The 22245-nt window shown below is 42.8% G+C and overlaps 1 protein-coding gene across 3 annotated transcripts in view; it reads left to right on the forward strand.

Moving 5' to 3' along the window:
- The first annotated feature begins 15001 nt into the window (after nt 1–15001).
- Nucleotides 15002–22245, forward strand: part of abcc1 (ATP-binding cassette, sub-family C (CFTR/MRP), member 1) — a 51625-nt gene continuing 44381 nt past the window's right edge. For all 3 annotated transcript variants that reach the window (XR_004895780.1, XM_031292535.2, XM_035994910.1), the window contains exon 1: nt 15002–15262. Coding sequence is in view for 2 of the 3 variants with exons in the window: in XM_031292535.2 (XP_031148395.1) it covers nt 15215–15262 (48 nt within the window). In the remaining variant the exon portion in view is untranslated. The remainder of the gene's footprint in view (nt 15263–22245) is intronic.

Here is a 22245-nt window from a genome sequence, read left to right on the forward strand (position 1 = left end):
TCGATTGCTCTGTATGTCTGGCACATATTGCAGAATCGACAATAAAATTGACCTGACTTGACTTGGTTAAGGCGCACTAAGTTAGGGTTACTGTACTGGGTTCAACTTTGTGGGTGTAATCATACCTTCCCAGCACTTCTGTTACACGAGTTTGCTGATGGTAATAAATATAATACATTTTTGTCAATATAAATCAGTGGGCTAAGAAGCTTGGCATGAAACAGAGGGGTTATTGTAGAGCAGTGGGTACTTGAGATTTCTTTTTTTAAAAGTTAATTTAAAAAATAACAGTCATGCATAATTCCCTTAATTAATACTACTATAATAATAAATGCATTTAGTTATGGATTCTAAACATTTAAAGTAGCATGTAAGTGTTTTTCAGACACTGATGGTGGAGCGCTGTAATGTACCTCTTTATAACCTTTCTTTTTCTACAAAAAATATTTCAAAGGGGGTATAGAATTGAAAAAGGCTTGAGAACCACTGCTGTAGAACATACAAGATGGCTACCTATGCCCTACAGAAGCGCCGTATATTAGAGAGAGTTTGGCCAACTCAAATCATGGGCACCATATTGGATACCATCGTCAGATGACTCTACAGTGTAACCCTATGGGACGAATATGCTATCTTGAAATAAATCGCTTATTTTCACCATAAACATGCATATACATGTTATTATCAACATTTGTCAATATGTAAAAGGCCCTTACGGAAATATTCCAGTGTATATTTACCTTCTATATCGTAAATGGGCCTATGAAAAATGCCCATTGTAGTGAGTGACCACGTCGCCTAATAAGTCTCTGAGCAGTCTTTTGCCGCTTCCCTGTCTTTCATTGCAGCCAAACGTGCAACAGTTGGGCATTTTTTTCAGTGATTTATGTAATTTTTTAAACAATTTATGTAATTTTTCCACTATTCCCTGCACTATGTCAATGGGAATCAGATGAATGTTGGTATCCAACATGGAGTCCAAGAAACACGTGACCACCTCGGAACCGATCGCATAACGGGATAGCTCAGAACATTCGATTCCCTAGTTGGCCAAACTCTCTCTAATATACGGCGCTGCCCTACATGGTCCTGCCTGAACTAAACACTGAGCTTGCTTTTCTTCAGGAAAAAGATAAGCGGGAGGTGACTCCAAGAATAATGGTGCAATAAGTGTGCAAGAGTTTTTTGGAAATGTTCCAATCCACATGCCAAATGACTCCTTTCACAGCCATTGGCAGGAGCACAGCCTGTTATTCACGGTAGTTTGATTGACCCTTTTCCTCCCTACTCTACCTCTGATTGGCTACTACTCGTTGCCTTCTTACAGAATGCGGTGCAAAGGGGAAAAAAATGACCCTGAGCCTGAGTATATGGGGTTCCGATTGTGCCAAAATTAAGTCGACATGCTTACATTCTACGTCTATTTGTCAATGTCTATGCCTATGCTTACTGTCAATGTCTATGTCCATGTCTGTCTGTCTATGCTACGTGTCGTCTTCCATGTCTATGTATCTATTAACTGTCTATGACTCAACTTTTGTCTGTGTCAACTCAACTTACTCCTGTCATCTGTACTTGTCATTTGACTGTGTCGTCTGGCTGTGTCAATGCTGCATGTATCATGACTAGTGTTGTTTCACTCTGTCGTTGCTATGCGTCGTTGCTATGCGTCGTTGCTATGCGTCGTTGCTATGCGTCGTTACTATGTGTCGTTTCCCTCTGTCGTTACGATGTGTCGTCTTCTCTCTCTTGCTTCGTTGCTTTGTGTTGTTGCTATGGGTCGTTGCTATGCGTTGTTTCCCTCTGTCGTTACTTTATGTTGTTTCACCCTGTCGTTAGCAAGAGCTAACGTTAGCTAGCAAGAGTTCCGGCAGTTGACGTCACGCAATCCCAGCATGCACCAGTCAATATCAAAACACCCATCGGAGCTGAGCCAGAGTTAGCTAGCTAGCTACGTTACTAGCTAGTTGCACCTATTGTAGATACATAGCTAGCTAGCAAGTTAAATAGATAGATAGATAGATAGATAGATAGATACTTTATTGATCCCCAAGGGGAAATCATTTGCTGCCTATTTCAATAAACGCTTTGATTCAGCATGGTGGATAGCTGCTGTGCGCCGGGATGCCAGAACCATCGGGAAAAAGATAATGGATAGCATTTTATAGGATTCCTAGCTAAAGATCCCTACAGAAGAAGTGGCTAAATGGATTGCTTCCGTGCTAGAAGCAGACCGAACCAAACCGAGCGATGGGAGCCCACACACAATGGATTTCGGTTATGCTGTGACCACTTCATATCAGGTAACGTAACAGAAATAACTTATCTATGTAGCTAGCTAGCTAGCGTTAGCTAGCAAACAGGCTAAAACGGTTTCTAACGGTTGAGGCTAGTAGGGATACAGCTGCTAGCTAGCTACGTTCCTTTCCTTTCTAGCCACAACCATTAGTTATTACGAAAAGGTAAGTTCTACCTCTGCAGTATGGCATGGATTTTGTGTGGATTACAAAGGCTAACGTTAGCTAACCTAAAAGAAGCACTGTATTCATATTTAAATCCTAAAATCTCAGACTATACTGACTGATATTGCACTATTCCTTCCCTCTCTTTTGTATATTTTTTGTAAAATTGTAAATTCTCATGTATTGTTATACTGTACACTTAACAGTATTTCTTGTTATATTTCTTACTGTCCTCTGTTTGTATTCTTTATATGTTAAGTGAGTGTTGTACTTTAGAGCAAAGATTAACCAGAGTCAAATTCCTTGTTTGTTTACTCAAACCTGGCCAATAAAGCTGATTCTCATGTTGCTGCCTTTTCCCGATGAAAATGACGATCCAGCAACTTCACCATGAGAGAGTCTTTTTTTTTTAAGAAACACATTCAATCTCTTGAGTTGGAATGTCAAGCTCTGATAAATGAATATGTTGTTAAGAGAAAATGAATACAACTGCACTGAATGAGAATGGAATACATAAAAAAAATGCTGCCTGTCTTCTCACCCACACCCATTCCCGTGATCACATCACTCCCGTCCTTCAGAGCCTCCACTGACTCCCTGTTTCCCAACGCATCCAGCTTAAAGTCCTCCTCACCCACAAAGCCCTCCATAACCAGGCTCCGTCCTACTTCACAGACCTGCTCCACCGCCACAATCCCCCCCATAACCTCCGCTCCTCTGACACTAACCTCCTCTCCCCACCACTCGGGACCACGCACCGTACCTGGGGTGACAGAGCTTTCACCATTGCAGCCCCCTCCCTCTGGAACTCCCTACCCATACACATCCGTGTCTGTACTGACCTGGACACATTCAAAACACACCTCTTCAGATTAGCTTTCCACATACTAATAGTCTTACATTTCTCACCTGATAGTTACTGGTTTTATTGTTTTTAATTGCTTTTAATATGCTTGTTTTATATGTTGGTTTTATTGCTTCTTTTTTTAATGTGCTATATGTGCTGGTTTTACTGTATGCTATATAAATAAAATGTATTATTATTAGATGAGTCTACAAAACTATGATAAAAAGGTTAATATCCTCACTGGTTTACAAACATATTCACTACTAATGACAGTGTTCATTTTGTAGCTCCCTATCTCAAATGTAAGTCCACCCTAACATTATTTCAGCAGTACATGCTGGCTTTAATTAAGATGAGAATTAATTTGTCTTTTGATTTTTTTGGCTTATTATTTTGGCGTTGATTTGACCGCTGTTTCAAAGCTTTTCAAACACTGTATTGACGTAATGTATTGCAGATTGGTGCCGATGTGCAACATGCTGTGTGTGCGTATAGCGTAATACTGTGGACTGTTGGTAAATAAGTATTGTAGTAGTTATATTTATTTAAAAGCATTTATTTTCTTTTTTATCATATCACCCCTTGATTTCTTCTGCTGTTACAGTTCCCTGTCATGTCACCAAATGTACAACGTTTAGTCTTGTCCCGCTTGTCTTGTCTATTTTTTCTAAATAAAGATTGTGGGCCAACTCCTTTTCTAATCCTCTCACGACTAATTCTTTCTTTTTGGTGAATTGATCACTTTTGTGCAGCTACGACATATCCACTGTTTAGGAATTCTTTCAATGCAAAGGCAAGTTTGGTGAAAATACACTTGAAACTTTGAACTGAACAAAAACCTGAGACACAGACCAACATGTTCCATACTCCTGGCTCACTGCAGTAGCACCACTGTTGACCATAATTTTGAATCATTAGTAGTGAATATGTTTGTAAACCAGTGAGGATATTAACCTTTTTATCATTGTTTTGTAGACTCATCTAATAATAATAATAATAATAATAATAATACATTTTATTTATATAGCGCTTTACATGGTACTCAAAGACACTTTACAGTAAAAACAGCACATATAGCACAATAAAAACAGCAGTAAAACCAACCATAAAACAAGCATATTATTAAAATTATTATATAATTATAATTAAAAACAATAAAATCAATAACTATCAGGTGAGAAATATAAGACTATTGTATGTGGAAAGCTAATCTGAAGAGGTATGTTTTGATGAGTCAGTACAGTCACGGATGTGTATGGGTAGGGAGTTCCAGAGGGAGGGGGCTGCAATGGTGAAAGCTCTGTCACCCCAGGTATGGTGCGTGGTTCTGAGTGGTGGGGAGAGGAGGTTATGGGGGGGATTGTGGCGGTGGAGCAGGTCTGTGAGGAAGGAGCCTGGTTATGGAGGGCTTTGTGGGTGAAGAGGAGGACTGTAAACTGGATGCGTTGGGAAACAGTGAGCCAGTGGAGGTTCTGATGGACGGGAGTGATGTGATCACGGGAACGGGTGTGGTTGAGGAGACGGGCAGCAGAGTTTTGGGATGTATTCCATTCTCATTCAGTGCAGTTGTATTCATTTTCTCTTTTAACAACATATTCATTTATCAGAGCTTGACATTCCAACTCAAGAGATTGAATGTGTTTCTTAAAAAAAAAAAAATGACTCTCTCATGGTGAAGTTGCTGGATCGTCATTTTCATCGGGAAAAGGCAGAATATTTTCATTTTCAAGTTCTTTCTTGATGTTAGATTCCTTCACCTGGTCTGCAGTAGGACGCTTGCTGTTGTCTTGAGGACAATCCGTTACATCCATTACTGCTGCAGCTGATGGCTTTGCTGCTTTCTCTATTCTTTGAAGTTTGTTCTTCTGTCTTCTGTTGACTACATCTAACCTCATTCTTCTTTTTCTCTTCTCCGGGGATGGAACATGATTGAAGATTGAAGGAACGTAGTCAGGTGACAGAGAGTTTTCGTAATAACTAATGGTTGTGGCTAGAAAGGAAATGAACGTAGCTAGCTAGCAGCTGTATCCCTACTAGCCTCAACCGTTAGAAACCGTTTTAGCCTGTTTGCTAGCTAACGCTAGCTAGCTAGCTACATAGATAAGATATTTCTGTTACGTTACCTGATATGAAGTGGTCACAGCATAACCAAAATCCATTGTGTGTGGGCTCCCATCGCTCGGTTTGGTGCTGTCTGCTTCTAGCACAGAAGCAATCCATTTAGCCACTTCTTCTCTAGGGATCTTTAGCTAGGAATCCCATAAAATGCTATCCATTATCTTTTTCCCGATGGTTCTAGCATCCCGGCGCACAGCAGCTATCCACCATGCTGAATCAAAGCGTTTATTGAAATAGGCAACAAATGATTTCCCCTTGGGGATCAATAAAGTATCTATCTATCTATCTACCTACCTACCTATCTATCTAGCTAACTTGCTAGCTAGCTATATATCTACAATAGGTGCAACTAGCTAGTAACGTAGCTAGCTAGCTAACTCTGGCTCAGCTCCGATGGGTGTTTTGATATTGACTGGTGCATGCTGGGATTGCATGACGTTAACTGCCGGAACTCTTGCTAGCTAACGTTAGCTCTTGCTAACGACAGGGTGAAACAACATAAAGTAACGACAGAGGGAAACAACGCATAGCAACGACCCATAGCAACAACACAAAGCAACGAAGCAAGAGAGAGAAGACAACACATCGTAACGACAGAGGGAAACGACACAGTCATGACACATGCAGCATTGACACAGCCAGATGACACAGTCAAATGACAAGGACAGACGACAGGAGTAAGTTGAGTTGACACCGACAAAAGTTGAGTCATAGACAGTTAATAGACACAGACATGGAAGACGACACGTAGCATAGACAGACAGACATAGACAGTTGATAGACACATAGACATGGAAGACGACACGTAGCATAGACAGATAGCATGTCGCCTTATTTTTGGCACAATCGGAACCTCATAGGAGTAAGTTGAGTTGACAAAGACAAAAGTTGAGTCATAGACAGTTAATAGATACATAGACATGGAAGACGACACGTAGCATAGACAGACAGACATGGACATAGACATTGACAGTAAGCATAGGCATAGACATTGACAAATAGACGTAGAATGTAAGCATGTCGACTTCATTTTGGCACAATCGGAACCCCTGGCATGACGAAGAGAGTCCAGATCCGCTGGGTTCATCTTGGCCGGATCGTTCTGTCACGATTTGTCTAGCACAGGCACCCAAAAGCAGACCAGGACAAGGTAAGTAGAAAATACAAGGTGAGTATTTATTTGGAATTTGAACGTGGAAACGATTAGGTCCAGTTTGGTCGGCAGGGAGTGAGGCTGGAAGGCTGGAGGTTTCTGTGCTGATCCAAATGAGCTGCAGTGAAGTAGTAAGCCAGGCAGGTGAGAGTGACAATCCAGGTGAGTAACTGTAGACAGAGGAACAGGCGGCAAATTAGCGACAGGCAAAGAGACAAAAACAGCAAAAGACTTTCCAAAACTAGACACTTGATACAAGAGCTAAACATACTGGTTACACTAACAATCCGGCAGGGAATGGATGTCTGGTCACGGCTTATATGGTGCAGGGAATGGTAATCAGGACCGGGTGTGCAGATAGCAGCAGGTGTGAGTGGTTGGAGAATCAGCCGGGATGTGTTCAGGAAAACTCAGGAAAAACAAGGTTAGAGCAAAAACAAAACACTGGCAAAACAGGCTCAAGATGCTGGATTCATGACATAAATAAATACACGCATAAATAAATTAATCAATAGTGGAGGAGTCAGCCTGGACATTTCAGTCTGTTTAAACTTCACTTTGAAGCAAAAACTCTTAGTTCAGAAGGGTGAAGTTTCCGTTTGGACTCATATCTAAGTGGAGGTGGGCTTTTTTAACATGGACTGTTGCAGAAATGGGGTGCTTGTATCCAACTAACTGCTAACCGCTGGTGGAGTTTGTGACTGTTAGATGAGACCATTCTACATTACACGCAAATGTACGGCTGTGTTTATACTCTGTTTACAGCCTACCAAGCGTAGTGCTAGTATGTGTTAGCTGAACTTTACGGAGCACATCATGTGTTTCGCATGTCATTTTTATATAATGTCGTTTTTATATATTTTAATTGTGTAACACCACTTGAGCCACAGTGAAAACGTTGTTTCATGTATATGGTTGAAATGACAATAAAACACAATTGAGTTGACCGTCTCAGTGTCTGTCTGCTAGCTATATACTGTCTATGTCTGTCTGTCCGTAACTGGTAGGCGTGGCTTGGGAGTGTACTCAGAGCAGCGAAGCAAGTGCATTCTGGGATTTGGTGTCTTTCATCCACATGAGCCAAAAACACATTTCCTGGCTTTTCTCGGCCTTGAAGGCACCAATTTCAATTTTTTTTTTCACATTTATACTACATAAGTGACCCAATTTAAAGATATATTCAGCTTTCCAGTGGTGAAATATCCCTTTAACTTCCCCCGGCGGGGAGTAAAAACTACAGTTCACAGTTTCAACATGACTTCAACAATATCTGGATCAGAGATACATTCACAGAATAGATTTGACTCAGCGGTCACAATCATAGATTAATAAATCAAACGCGCACCAGTAGCGCTTATTAATCAGATGACATTAATGGTAACACAAATAGTAGCAATAACTTTTACTCATTAATAAAACACACTATTTATCTCTGCCCAGACGTAAGCCTTCTTACTGTGTGTTCAGTCCGTTTGTTTCTGGTTTCCACGAAAGAACAGAACTGGTCCATGTCGCTCGTCAGCGGCCACGGAGAAACTTTTCCCTCCAAAAGGGCAGAAGGAGGAAAGCTATGTCGACGTTGAGAAGAAAAAGCGAACTCTGTGTGGTCCGATTTCTTTGTAGAGAAACGGTGTTCTCTTCTGCAGTTTTGAAACACGATGTGTGTTACAGGATCCAGTAGTGTTCTTTCAGAACACCGAGAGATAAATAGTTTGCTGTCTTCCAGAGGTGAAGAAGCTGCAGGATGTACTGCCTGGGCAGGCAAGTAGAGACCACGGCCCGGACATCCTCCTGCTGAACTCTGACCCCCGGCAGGCTGTTGGTTACCTTCAGGAGGTCATCTAGGGTCAGTTTTTTTAGGCTGTTGCAGCGAGAGACTTCCTGACTTTTTTTTATTTCTTTTTTTTTACTTTGTATGATGCTGTACATCTTGCTGCGACTGTGGAGGGAGCAGAACAAAGACCAGAAGTCTTTGTTCTGCTCCCTCCACAGTCGCAGCAGCTGGAGGACCTGCTGATTTGGATCACATGGTTCGGTCTCCGCAGAGTCCCATCGGCCTATTATATGTCTGGATTTGTTTATCCCTGTTTGTGTGTGTGTTCAGACTGTTGGCTTGTAATTTGTCCACAGCAGAAACAAGGATGTACTCTCTTTCGGTTGTCAGCACATTAACCACCATTGACATCAGTCTGACAAACTGAGCCCATCTGTGTTGCTCTGCAACAAAGCAACTGAGGGAGAGAAGTATTATAATTTCTTATTATATAGATAGATAGATTTTTTTATTAATCCCAAAAAATGGGAAATAAAATTGTTGCAGCAGCAGCAAAATTTAAGACACATAGCACACGTACAGAGTAAACGTACAGAGTAAACATTAAATAATAGGAAAAAATATACATGAAACATGAAAAAAAATACATGAAATAATAATAGAAAAAATTTCAATAATACACTAGCTATACTATATTATAATTCTTACTACTTGCTATTTTATTCTTTCTGCATTATATTTTGTTATCTTCCATAGAGTTATTTGGCCAAGTGGCGACTGTAATGAAATATTCATAGAATTATGAAATAATATTTCATATTTGTTTGAGTTTCATCAATTTATTAAATCATTTCACAGTTTATTATTTCATTTAAAGATTTCACTTTATTCATTTTTACGATAAATATTTAAAAAAAATCTTATGTATTTAGTTAACATGGACCCTTCCTTTAAGAGCTTTTCTCTCTGTCTAGGTTTGATATTATTCATGGCTAGAAAGGCTTGCACTCCTCTCCCCTTAAAGCACCATACAACTGTTTTCTTTACAACTGGATCAGTGAAGCATCATCTTTCTCCTGTACTGCATGCAAGTCGAGGCACTTCAGTTTCTATCTTGAGAATGTTTAAAGAACTCCACCAGACACTGAATCAGTGCAGCAGAAAACTTCCCATATGGTGAAAATGGGTTTATATTGGACTTTATGTGTAATATAAACAGCCTACCATCTGGGGAAATGATTTTGCCTAATTGTGGAAATCTTTAGTCTTGACTGACATCATTTTAAAACAATGGGATAATGTCTGATATTAAATATATATTTTGTTTGCACTTTAATGAACTGTACATTTGTCAAAAACTCTTTAGTTTAGATTGTTTGTATCTAGCTTTACCTATTTAATCAGCATGTAATATGAGTATTGTAATACTTATTTAATACTTACCAAATTATTCAAAATAATAATATTTAACTATAACATATATGACTATAAGACAGTTAAAGGTTATACTTGTAACATTAATGTCTTTGAGTCAAATGAAAACCAGAACACACTTAATTATCATTTGCACAATATTTTATTTCAGAGTTATACAGTGTCAGATTTCTGAATGATACATGGAAGTATATGATATTGTGTATACATAATAACAAATATTTAGAAGGTTTGTCTTACACTTATAGTATTGCATTGCACTATTCAGAGATAAACGGTTTACATATTGTACGAACTAATTACTTTTAGAATTGTTTTCATTCAGTCTCAAGTGTCTGTGGTGACAGCTTCCTGTGTGTGTGTGAGGAGCATCCCGGACCCACCAGCACAGAAGAAGAAGAAGCAGAAGGTAACAACGTCCTCTGTGCTGGTCGGACTGGGGCGGTCCTCATCCTCTTGGCAGGTGAAGGTGGTGTTGGCGGGGGTCGGGATGGAACTGTCCTCACTGTGTCTTCAGACAGCGCTTGGTGCCTGGAAGCAGGTAGAGTACTGAGAGTGGGTCAGTGGTCTGCTGTGGCCCCGGGCTGGGTCTGCCTGGGATGATTGGTTGGTTGACTTCTACTCTCAGCTGCCCGGGGTGTGCCGAAAACACAGAGGAGTCCTGTCCTGTGAAACAGAAAAACAAGTGAATAATGTTGGACACACCTGTACAACCTTTGCATTGTTGGTAGCTCTATTGTTGGTCTAAAATGATGGGATGATAATTTAAACAATGGAATAATAATATATATAATAATAACCTTCTCAAAGAGAGGCTTCGACAGCTTCGATGTCGCACGTACCGCTACAAGAAATCATTACTGCCTCATTCCATAATACTGTACAACAATTCACAGCTGTCTGTGAGATAATTATCTCATTACCTCACACATTACAATATTGCACTATTATGCTACTTGCACACTGGTCACTTCATATTTAATATCTAATATTATACATATTTTATTTTGTGATATATTTATGGAAGTAGGTTGTAAATTTTATTCTACACTTGTATATACATGTACATTCTTTTTCATTCATCCAAGTATATTTTTCAGTAGTTGTTCCGGCATTTTTCTTTTTTTCTTTTCTATCTTGTTTTATTTTATCTTATTTTTTATGTTATTTATTATTTCTAGTATATTTCTTGTATTTTTTGTTTGTGTCTGAGTGAGTATGTATGTCCTTGGTAACTTGTTACTTGCTGCTTGTAACAGAGTAATTTTGCAATTTGGGATTAATAAAGTCCATCTATCTATTTATCTAATATTCAAGAAGGGTGCTGTAATAAATGTAATCCACGTGTGTAAAGTGATCACCACTTTACGTCACTACTGGTACTTTGGTAATCTTAGTGAGGGGTGTACTTACTTAGCCGACTGAAAGAAAGGCGGCCGCCGCTCCCCTGCTGGTCCTGTGGTCATCCATCCTTCTCATCTGGTCCGGAGTAAACACGTCTTCTCTTTCGTCAAGGAAATCCTGAATGTTGAGTCTAATAGAATATGAAAAAAAAACATAATAAGCTGGGGACTTTTCTTAATGTTTGTTAGTAATTATTATTTTTTGCATAGTTAATGCTGTCATTGTTAACCTACCTTCTGTATAGGCATCTACAACTTAGTTTAAAAATGAAAGAACAAGTACTCTTGGGTAAGACACTGAACCCTGTATTGCTCCCAATGGTCAGGCCAGTGCCTTGCATGGTAGCTTGCTGCCGTGTGTGTGTGTGTGTGTGTGTGTGTGTGTGTGTGTGTGTGTGTGTGTGTGTGTCTGTGTGTGTGGTAGCTTGCTGCCATGTGTGTGTGTGTGTGTGTGTGTGTGTGTGTGTGTGCATGGTAGCTTGCTGTCGTGTGTGTGTGTGTGTGTGTGTGTGTGTGTGTGTGTGTGTGTGTGTGTGTGTGTGTGTCTGAATCCCGCATCCAGATATGTACAAATGGCCCTGGTGCAAGACGCTGCCATAGGCTGTGTTAGCACTGCCCGACGCAAACGCTAGCTGAGGATTTATCTGCCCTGCCAGATGCAAATGTTTTCCAATCCTGCAGCAAACAGTCCCAAACTCTGTCCTAATCAGAGTCGCTGTCTTCAGTTCCTCTCAGGTAATCAAAAGGGCTTATCCTGTATTTCCTGAATGGGGAGGAGCAGAGGCCTGAAGTCGAGGGTGCTGACTCCCAGTAGCTGTCTTCCCTGCTTCTGGAGGAGCCGAGGCCTGAAGTCGAGGGTACTGACTCGTCATGGCTGTCCTCACAATTCCACTTCTGCCTCTTCATACTTATCTCCTCTGTGTCGCTCTCTTCCCTGCTCCTCTTTCTGGAGGAGCCGAGGCCTGAAGTCGAGGGCGCTGACTCGTCATGGCTGTCCTCACAATTCCACTTCTGCCTCTTCGTACTTACCTGCACCGTGTCGCTCTCTTCCCTGCTCCTCTTCGTGGAGGAGCCGAGGCCTGAGGTTGAAGGAGCAGACTCTTCTGACCTTTGAGAGGCTGAGGGTAGACCATCTTCAGCACGTTCCACTTGCTGCGCAGGAATCTCCTGATGCTGAACATCAAAAGTGCGGGGCCAGAGAAAAGCACCAGCGGGAACAGTGGCAGACACTTGTTCCCATCCCTGCCAAAAGCTTGGAGGTGGGAACTGCCGGATGAGAGGGGAGCGAGGTCGGATGTTGCCATCGTCATCGTCTTTAACATCCTTTTCAACATCCTCTTCAACGACCTCTTCATCCTCTTCATCTTCAGACAGGGAGTCATACCCGGAATCTTCGCTGACACTGTCAGACCAGTCGTCCTCATCACCTGTGTCTTTATCCTCATCCTGGTCGGTGTCCACCAGTTGATTGTCATCTTCTTCTGTCACGTGCAGAGAGAGACTGGTGGACCCAAATGCAGAGAGCAGGCAAGGAGTAATGAGCACGAGGATTTATTAAACACAAAAAGCAGAACAAACCAAAGGCGGTCCAAAAATGGAGCAGGCAGATAAAACTGAACAGGCTAAGACGTGCTGACAGAAACAAAACCAGACACAAAACACGCAACATCAAACAATGATCCGACACCAGACAAAGAACAGCACAGGAACTAAATACACCAGGTAATGAACACTAACAACGGACAGGTGATACAAACAGGTGGAACACATCAGGGCGGGGCAGAACAATCAAACAGGCGGGAAAACAGAAAACAGGAAGTAAATTAGACAAGACAAGACAGACAAGACAGACTACAAAATAAAACAGGAAACCAAATACCAAAACCCTGACAGTACCCCCCCCCAAGGGACAGATCCCAGATGTCCCAAAAACAGAACAAAAAGACAACCCAGGGAGGGCGGAGGGGGACCGGAGGAGGGCCAAACAGGTTAACAAACCAGTCAAGCGGGGCTAGGGAATGGAGAGGCCACTCGGGACAGGGCACAGAAGGGGCCACTCGGGACAGGGAACAGGATGGCCCCGGGACAGGGACAGAGAGGCCTCGGCAACAGGGGACAGAGAGTCACTGGGGCACAGGAAACAGAGAGGCCTCGGCAACAGGGGGCAGAGAGGCCTCGGCAACAGGGGACAGAGAGTCACTACGAAGGCAGAAACCTTCAGGCGGCCTGCGACGAAGGCAGAATCCCTCTGGCCATCGGCGACGAAGGCAGAATCCCTCTGGCGGCCTGCGGCGGAGGCAGAAACCTTCTGGCCACCGGCGACGAAGGCAGAATCCCTCTGGCCATCGGCGACGAAGGCAGAATCCCTCTGGCGGCCTGCGACGGAGGCAGAAACCTTCTGGCCACCGGCGACGAAGGCAGAATCTTTCAGGTGGCCGTACTGGACGTCGAGGGCACTCAGGCGGCCAGGCAGTACGTCGAGGGCAGCGCCCCTCCGGGGGCCTTGCAGGTCGGCCGAGGCGGAGCCCCTTGGGAGGCTGCGCAGGTGAAGGGGCAGCTGGGCCGGAGTCAGGCGGCGGGTCAGCTGGACTGGAGTCTGGCGGCGGGTCAGCTGGACTGGAGTCTGGCGGCCAGGCAACCGGGGCAGAGGTTGACTGGGGTGCCAACAGGGCACGAGGGGCAGGAGTGGGCCTGACCGCCGACAGGGCACGAGGGACAGGAGTGGGCCTGACCGCCGACAGGACACAAGGGGCAGGAGTGGGCCTGACCGCCGACAGGACACAAGGGGCAGGAGTGGGCCTGACCGCCGACAGGACACGAGGGGCAGGAGTGGGTCTGACCGCCGACAGGACACGAGCGGCAGGAGTGGGCCTGACCACCACGGGCAAAGTCTCAGGGGGGCAGAACGAAGGCAAAGTCCTAGGGGTGGTCTCAAGGGCGGTCTCAGGGAAGGTCACAGGGGTGCCGGGGACCGGCAAAGTCTCAGGGGCAGTCACTGGGGAGGTCTCTGGGACGCCGGAGACCGGCAAAGCCTCAGGGGCAGTCACTGGGGAGGTCTCTGGGACGCCGGAGACCGGCAAAGCCTCAGGGGCAGTCTCTGGGGCGCCGGAGACCGGCAAGGCCTCTGGCTTGCCCGTAGACGTAGACTCTGGGAGAGCTGTCGACGACGTAGACTCTGGGAGGTCTGTCGACGACGTAGACTCTGGGAGGTCTGTCGACGACGTAGACTCTGGGAGGTCTGTCGACGACGTAGACTCTGGGAGGTCTGTCGACGACGTAGACTCTGGGAGGTCTGTCGACGACGTAGACTCTGGACGACTGCACGTCAGCGGCGGTTCTGGGCGGCTGCACGTCAGCGGAGGTTCTAGAAGGCTGCACGTCAGCGGAGATTCTGAGAGGCTGCACGCGGAGATTCTGAGAGGCTGCACGTCAGCGGAGATTCTGGGAGGCTGCACGTCAGCGGAGATTCTGGGAGGCTGCACGTCAGCGGAGATTCTGGGAGGCTGCACGTCATTCTTCTACGTTCTATTCTTTGTTTCTTTTGACCAGGTAATTCTTTCTTGTACATTGACAACATTTATATTGTATATACGCATGTATATCCTTTTCCCCAACAAGAGTTTTGTATGTTGGTACTTTTTGTCAATAAAATTTATAAAAAATAAAAAATAAAAAAAAATAATAATAAATAAAAAAGGTTCCGGATCCAACGTCGGAGGTGCCGGAACATGTTCCGGCGTGTTCCGGCTCAAATTAAGCCCTGCTGATATCCAAGGCAGTTCTTCAGTTCCTGCATGATACAGGTCTGTATGTGAGAATGTAGTTCAAACTTTGACCTGTGGAGGGCAGTAATACGCTTAGCAGCGTCTACTCTGCTGGAATCCTACAAAAAGAAGAAGAACACTAAGAAGAACCAGAAGAACACCGAGAAAAACAAGAATTACAGTCAGGTTACAAAACCAAAGCTGAGCTTCAAAAACACTTTAAACAGTCCGGGCTTGGGCTACTGTTGCGTCGCGGCGAATGGGGTTTGATAAGTTCTGCAGTCTGGACAGTTCCGATCCATTTTGGGTAAGTTTATTTTCACGACCTTCATGTCTTATAATTTATCTTAGAACTCTGTTCAGTTGTTGTTATTAGCCACTCCCGGGACATGCTAATATACCCCTTATAAGCCCCGGTTAGATAGGCTACATTGCCCTGCCTAAGCCAACTACATTGTAACTATGGCTACGGCTTAAGTGTTCCCATGTTGTCTTAATACCGAGCACGCACTGCACCGCGGTGTCTCTGAGACGAGAGAGCCTGTGTGAGAAACACATCACCAACCTGTCAGCCAGACACTTCTTTCAAAGCGTCTTTCATGTAGGCTAACGTTAGCTCATGTCATGTCATTGTGGGAGGCTGGTAAATATTTAGGCTACGTGTTTTACAGAGCCACACATCCACAAATGCTGCACCTGTGAAAACCATGGAGGAATAAAGTGTGTAACAGAGTTAAAACTGCAATGCTTAGTAGAGCCACAAGGTGGTAACGTTACCTCCCTCTGTTATTATGGTGATGTAACGTTACTAGTGTGCAGTCAGTCAGTCAGTCAGTCAGTGCTGCTGCAGGTTGTCTCCTCGGACCGACACACACAGGAGAGACTTCACTAACGACCAGAGATGGCAAAAGTACTCACTTACCGTACTCAAGTAGAAGAACAGATACTTATAAAAATACTCTGGTAAAAGTAGAAGTACTGATTTTAACTTCTCTACTCAAGTAAAAGTATCAAAGTACAGGCTTGGACATTTACTTAAAGTATAAAAGTAAAAGTAGCCTTGCGAATGACTTTGCAATTTTTTTATGCAAAGCTACCTGGACCACACAAATGTTACTAGAGTGCAAGCTGAGAAACTTCAGTGGACATGGAAAAAAGGGTATTTTTATGCCATTGCCTACATTTTAAATGGATGTCTGCCAATAGGCCTAAAACATCACATATATGATTATTGTGAAAGAGACTGGGACTCCAGGTTAATAAGATTCTGACTGAGTAGCAAGATATTAATTCAGTTGTGATTCTGTGAGAATTCAAACATGAGTCCTCTAACTCACGTCTGAGAGGTTTGAGACATTAACGTTAACATTAGCCCAAAATAAAGTCGATTTGAGACAAGACCAAGTAACATTAACGTTAACTTAAGTGGTCTCGAAAACAAGAACGGCCTTGAGTAACGTTACTACAGCACTGTTACACTTTATCAAGTTACTGAATTTTTTTTAATATGAAGCTATACATGCAGATATTGTATCGGCTAGTATTAGAGTATTTTCAAATAAACTGAATTCTCACTAACCTTAACGTTACTTGGGTTACTTAACTAAATGCTAGCAAAGCAAGGCATCGTCATTGCTAGCAGGAGAACAAATGTAACTGACCATTAACGTTTACAAACTTATTAAAGTTACTGAAACAAACAACAAATAGCTTTTGATAACAACAAAAAGATGCGTTTACCTCTATGTGTTTTTTCAAATTCGATGGTGAATTCTTGAAAGCCAGCAGTTTGTGGTGTTGTCGGTTGGCACAATTTGCAGCACATTATAACAATGTATATTTTCCCATCCAATTAGATTGAATTCGGTATTGATGATGCGAAAAATAATAACGGTAATTCCACTGAAATTATTTGAAACTAAAGTAATGAGCCAATTTTGTAAAATGTAAGGAGTAGAAAGTACCGATATTCGTGTTAAAAATGTAAGGAATTAAAGTAAAAATATCTGAAAAATCTACTTGAGTACATTAACGAAGTATTTGTACTTCGTTACTTCCCATCTCTGCTAACCAGTTGGTGCAGGTTATGCTTCATGTTCTACTGCTCTGTCTGATTAGTACATATAGCACCTGGCATTGCATGGTCCATGTTGTAGAATAAAATATCAGTTTGGAAGCTCCGTTCAGTCGTCTGTGGACTCTTAGTCTGACTTAGTCTGGATCAATGGAAGTACATTTCCAGGATATATATGAGGGACATCGTTGCCAGGATGTCCCTCCGCTCCCTCTCTCTGTGTGTTGCCGTTCTCAAACTCTGTTCTCTTTGAGAAACAACAACAACCTTCGAGCTAGCAAGTTAAACCCTGAAAATGGCAACTCAACTACCGCTCTGCAAAAGTTAACTCGGAGTCAACTTTGGAGAACGGGCAAGAGGATCTTCTATGCTAATTTGGAGTTCAAAGCCAGACTCCATGCTGGCTGCTGCTCTGCTGTTGTGTACTAATATCACGAGAGAACTTTTTACCTCGTGGGACGAGATCTCGTCACACCTCTAGTGTGGTCAGAAGTGGGCTCTGGTACACTTGTAACAACGTGCGAAAATTATGTCAGGGTCATAGACTGTGGACATAGCATCAAATATTCCACCCTTCTGAAGCGAGTCATTCAGTGGAGATTTACCAGCGTGTAATCAATCAGTCAACATTTATTTATGTAGCATTTTACAGCCACCAGCAGGTATCCAAAGTGCTTCACATCAGAAACCAAGAATAAAACAATATATCATACAATAAAAAGAATGAAACATAGAAAAAGTTAAATCAGAAAAGGTTACATAGAAACAGGAGAGGGAAATTGTCACACCACTACTACGTATTGAAAGCCATTCTAAACAAGTAGGTTTTGAGTTTGGACCTAAAAAGAGCTACATCTGTAATCGTCCGAATTTCAGGAGGTATCTTGTTCCAGAGTCTCGGAGCAGCAACTGCAAAAGCCTGATCACCCCACAGTTTATACCTTGACCTTGGGACTTCTAAAACCAGTTAATTTGAAGACCGCAAAGACCTGTTGTGCTCACACAGTGTTAAAATCTCTGACAAATACTCCGGGGCCAGGCCATTTAAGGCCTTGAAAACGAACAATAAAATCTTAAAATCGATTCTGAAACGCACAGGGAGCCAATGTAGGGTGTAGAGAACGGGAGTGTTGTCTGCACGTCTAGATGTATTTGTTAAAAAGTGAGCAGCAGCATTTTGCACAAGTTGAAGACGTGAGATGGAGGTTTGATTCAGACCAAGACCAAAGAGCATTACAGTAATCCAACCTTGAACTAATAAAAGCATGAATAGCCTTTTCTAGATCATGCCTGTTAAGGAAGGGTTTAACTTTAGCCAGGAGACGAGGCTGGAAAAAGCTCATTTTAACAACATTGCTGATCTGCTTGTCAAATTTCATGTTGCAATCAAAAGTAACCCCCAAATTTTTTGACAACTGGCTTAAGGTATGAAGCCAGAGCTCCCAAACTCAAAGCTGGATCGTTTGGCGTGCCTGAAGTACTGAAGATGATACACTCAGTTTTAGCTTTGTTCAAGTTAAGAAAGTTTTGTGAAAGCCACAACTTAATATCATTAATACAACTAAGCAGGGAGTTTAGTCATCGGTTTCATAGGCAAATAAATTTGCAAATCATCTGCATAACAATGAAATGACAGGTTGTGCTTTCCTATAATAGCCCCTAAAGGCAACATATATAAGGAAAACGGGGGGCCAAGAATTGAACCCTGGGGTACCCCACAAGAGAGAGGAGCAGCTGACGAGGAGAAGACACCAATCATGACAGGGAAGCTCCTCTTTGCCAAATAGGAGCTAAACCATTGAAGTGCCAAGCCTCGGATGCCTACACAATGATCAAGGCGAGAGAGGAGGACTGCATGGTCCACTGTATCAAACGCTGCTGTGAGGTCCAAAAGCACTAAAACGGCAAGATTCCCGACATCTACAAACAAGGCAATATCATTGCGTACTCTCAGCAGAGTGCCCAGGAGCAGCAGGTACAAACACATTAAAATTAACACTGGCGTATTGCCTGACAGATGCTACTTTGTCGATAAAATAATAGAGAAACTTCCGTCGGAGCAGAGGTGCATGGATTCACGACAGAGTTTATAGTATTAAATAACACTCTTGGTTCATGGCAACTGCTAGCTATGACAGAAGAGAGATGGTGCATCTTCGCCACCTTCACAGTCCTCTGGTATGCGGCTAGACTGTCCCTTAATAAACCCAGTGATACATGTAAATTGTCCTCCTTCCACCTTCGTTCGGCTTGTCTCCAGTGTTGCCTAAGGGCCCTTGTGGTGTCATTTAGCCAGGGGAACGCCTTAGGTTTAATAGATTTAGTCCGGAAAGGGGCAATAGAGTCTAAGATTTCAGTGCTTTTGGAATGGAACACTGAGAGAATGTTATCTGGATAAGAGGGAGAGACCAGACCATTCTTGGCACAAAACTGTGAGCCCACAAACGCAGAAGCAAACTCTCCAGCTGAAGAGGAGGTGATGCCGCAGCGCCTAGAAGCTGAGGAGACAGGCTTACTAGCAGGTGGAGGACCACTGATCTCAAACCTGATGGAGAAGTGATCTGAGATACCAGTTTCTGTTATTTCTCTGAGTGAAACTGAAAGCCCATAGGAGATAATGAGATCCAAGGTGTGGCCAAGATGATGTGTCAGCCTTTCTACACATTGATTAAGGCCAAAAGTAGAGCTGGGCGATATGGAGAAAATCAAATATCACGATATTTTTGACCAAATACATTGATGTCGATATTGTGGCGATATTGAAGATTTCACTATTGGTGCTTTCACAAATATTTACACAATGAGAGTTTTGATAAATAATCACCAATAATGTGGATACCATGGAAAATTATAAAACAGTAAGTCCAGAAAATTACAACACTGTAATGCAGCCTTTTAAAACCAGGAAAAGACAACACGTGTGTCATGTCACGATATTACGATATCCAAAATGTAAGACGATATCTAGCCTCATATATCGATGTCGATATAATATCGATATATATTGCCCAGCCCTAGCCAAAAGAGTTCAAAAGGGTTTTAAAATCATTAACAAATGTAATAAAAATATTGAAGTCCCCACAAACCAGGAGCTTGTCGTATTTTGGAACAACATCAGCTAAGAACTCTCGCATAAAATCCTTGTTGAGTTTTGGTGGGCGATAAATAACTGCACACAACACAGGAGAATCCAGATCAGCCACAAACAGCTGAAGTTCAAAACTATTATAACAGAATGCAGGTAATAATCTGCATCTGTACTTATCCTTGAAGAGAGTGGCCAGCCCACCGCCTTGGACCTGACACTCACGGGGAGTTGTGGAAGTAACAGCTGGATGGGAGGAGCTCCGAGAAGGCGCTGTTGTCACCTGGTTTCAGCCAGGTTTCCGTCAACAAAAGAAAGTCCAGAGCACTAGTCGTAAAAAAGTCATTGAGGATAAAGTCTTATTCGTGACCGATCTGGTGTTGATCAGCGCCAAGCCAATTGAACGCCATTCAGTCTGTTGAGAAGCACGACTGAGCGGGCGGAGATTCCCGTGCACGCAGCCGACACCGACCTCCGGGAACTGGTGCCATTCATCTGCACGTACAGCAGAACAGAAAATCTGCAGACTTTCCCTTAAGTTACCAGCTAATGCTAGCGGTAGCTAGCTAGCTTGGTTTGGCAGAGCAAGACATTTCCAGGCAACCCAAAGGTTCCAGTTATTGATGGGTTGACTATTGGTGCTTTCAGAAAATATTAATACAATAAGATTTTAGATAAATAATCATCTATAATGTGGATACAATGACTATTGAGGCAAATAATAGAACAGCTAGTAAGTCCGGTAAGTTCAGAAAATGACATCACTTTACTGTAATGCAGCCTTTATATACCATATTACCATATTATCCCATATTACGATATCCAAAATCTAAGACGAGATCTAGTCTCAATTCACGATATCGATATAATATCGATATATTGCCCAGCCCTCATGCTGTATTGAAGAAGACTTGAAACTAGCGATTGAGAACTTAAACTCATTGTGAAAATGTTTACTGAGGTAGTAAATCAAGTGAGAATTAGGCTAATTTTCTCATAGAACTCCATAGAATCCTGTGAAGTCACCCCCTGCTGGAAGATAGAATGCAGGTTTAAGGCACTTCATCATTGGCTTCCCTTTTCAGACCCGGATGTTTCATCCATTATTTGGCACTGGTTATTGTCCACTAAAGACAATTCTCAGGCTACATCTCCACAATAACAATTTGGTTTGAAAACGAATATCTTTTGCTACGTTTACGACTCGCTTCCACAACACTGCGGCGTTTCAAAGGCCCTAAAAGGTAGAAATTTGGAAACAGTGCTGCCCCCATTTTGGTTTGAAAACTCCGGAGTTGCTTTGTAGTCTGGACGGGCACAAACGGAGACCTTTGGAAACGAGGAAGCTCGTCAAGTCAGTCTTATCGGTTAGGTAGCTAACAGACCTTTCAGTAACAGTTCCACCTCGTCGTCATTCCAAGATAATAAATCCCATGCTCTTACTTTTCACCGTTGTTCTTTCTCCAAAGTATTTTCTGTATTTTCAACATGTACATCCATGATTTTCAACCGTTTTCTGCCGCCTTTGTCGCCTTGTAGTCACGTGTTATTTTCAGCGTTAACGGTCGAAACTAAGAAGAAGAAATGTCTTGTCTTATTTCTCGCCATTGCTGCACTTCAATTTTATTTATAGTATCAAATCATAACAGGGGTTATCTCAGGATACTTTACAGATAGAGTAGGTCTAGACCATACTATAATTTACAAAGAGCCAATAATTTCCCACGAGCAAGCATTTGGTGGCGAGGAAAAACTCCCTTTTAGGCAGAAACCTCGGCAGACCCAGGCTCTTGGTGGGCGGTTGTCTGACGGTGCCGGTTGGGGATGTGATGAACAGTGGCAATAATAGTCACAATAAAGATAATGGAACAGTGACTAGAAAGACACTTCCTCCATAGTAAAAGCAAATACCATGGCAACTACCACCAACCGGGTAGAGTTTACATGCTATTTCTGTGCACGAGCATGCCCAGTATATGTGAATGGTCATGGGATATGGGGTTTGGGCGTGTTAAGGCTCCGACACACCAACCCGACGGCCGACCTTTGGCAGAAAAGGCTGTCGGACTGACTGCCTCCCCGAGTTGGTCAAAAAAGTGCCTCTGAAGACACCGAAGCGACGCCGACTTGA

Source organism: Sander lucioperca, chromosome 2, assembly GCF_008315115.2.
Source record: "Sander lucioperca isolate FBNREF2018 chromosome 2, SLUC_FBN_1.2, whole genome shotgun sequence".
NCBI lineage: Eukaryota > Metazoa > Chordata > Actinopteri > Perciformes > Percidae > Sander > Sander lucioperca.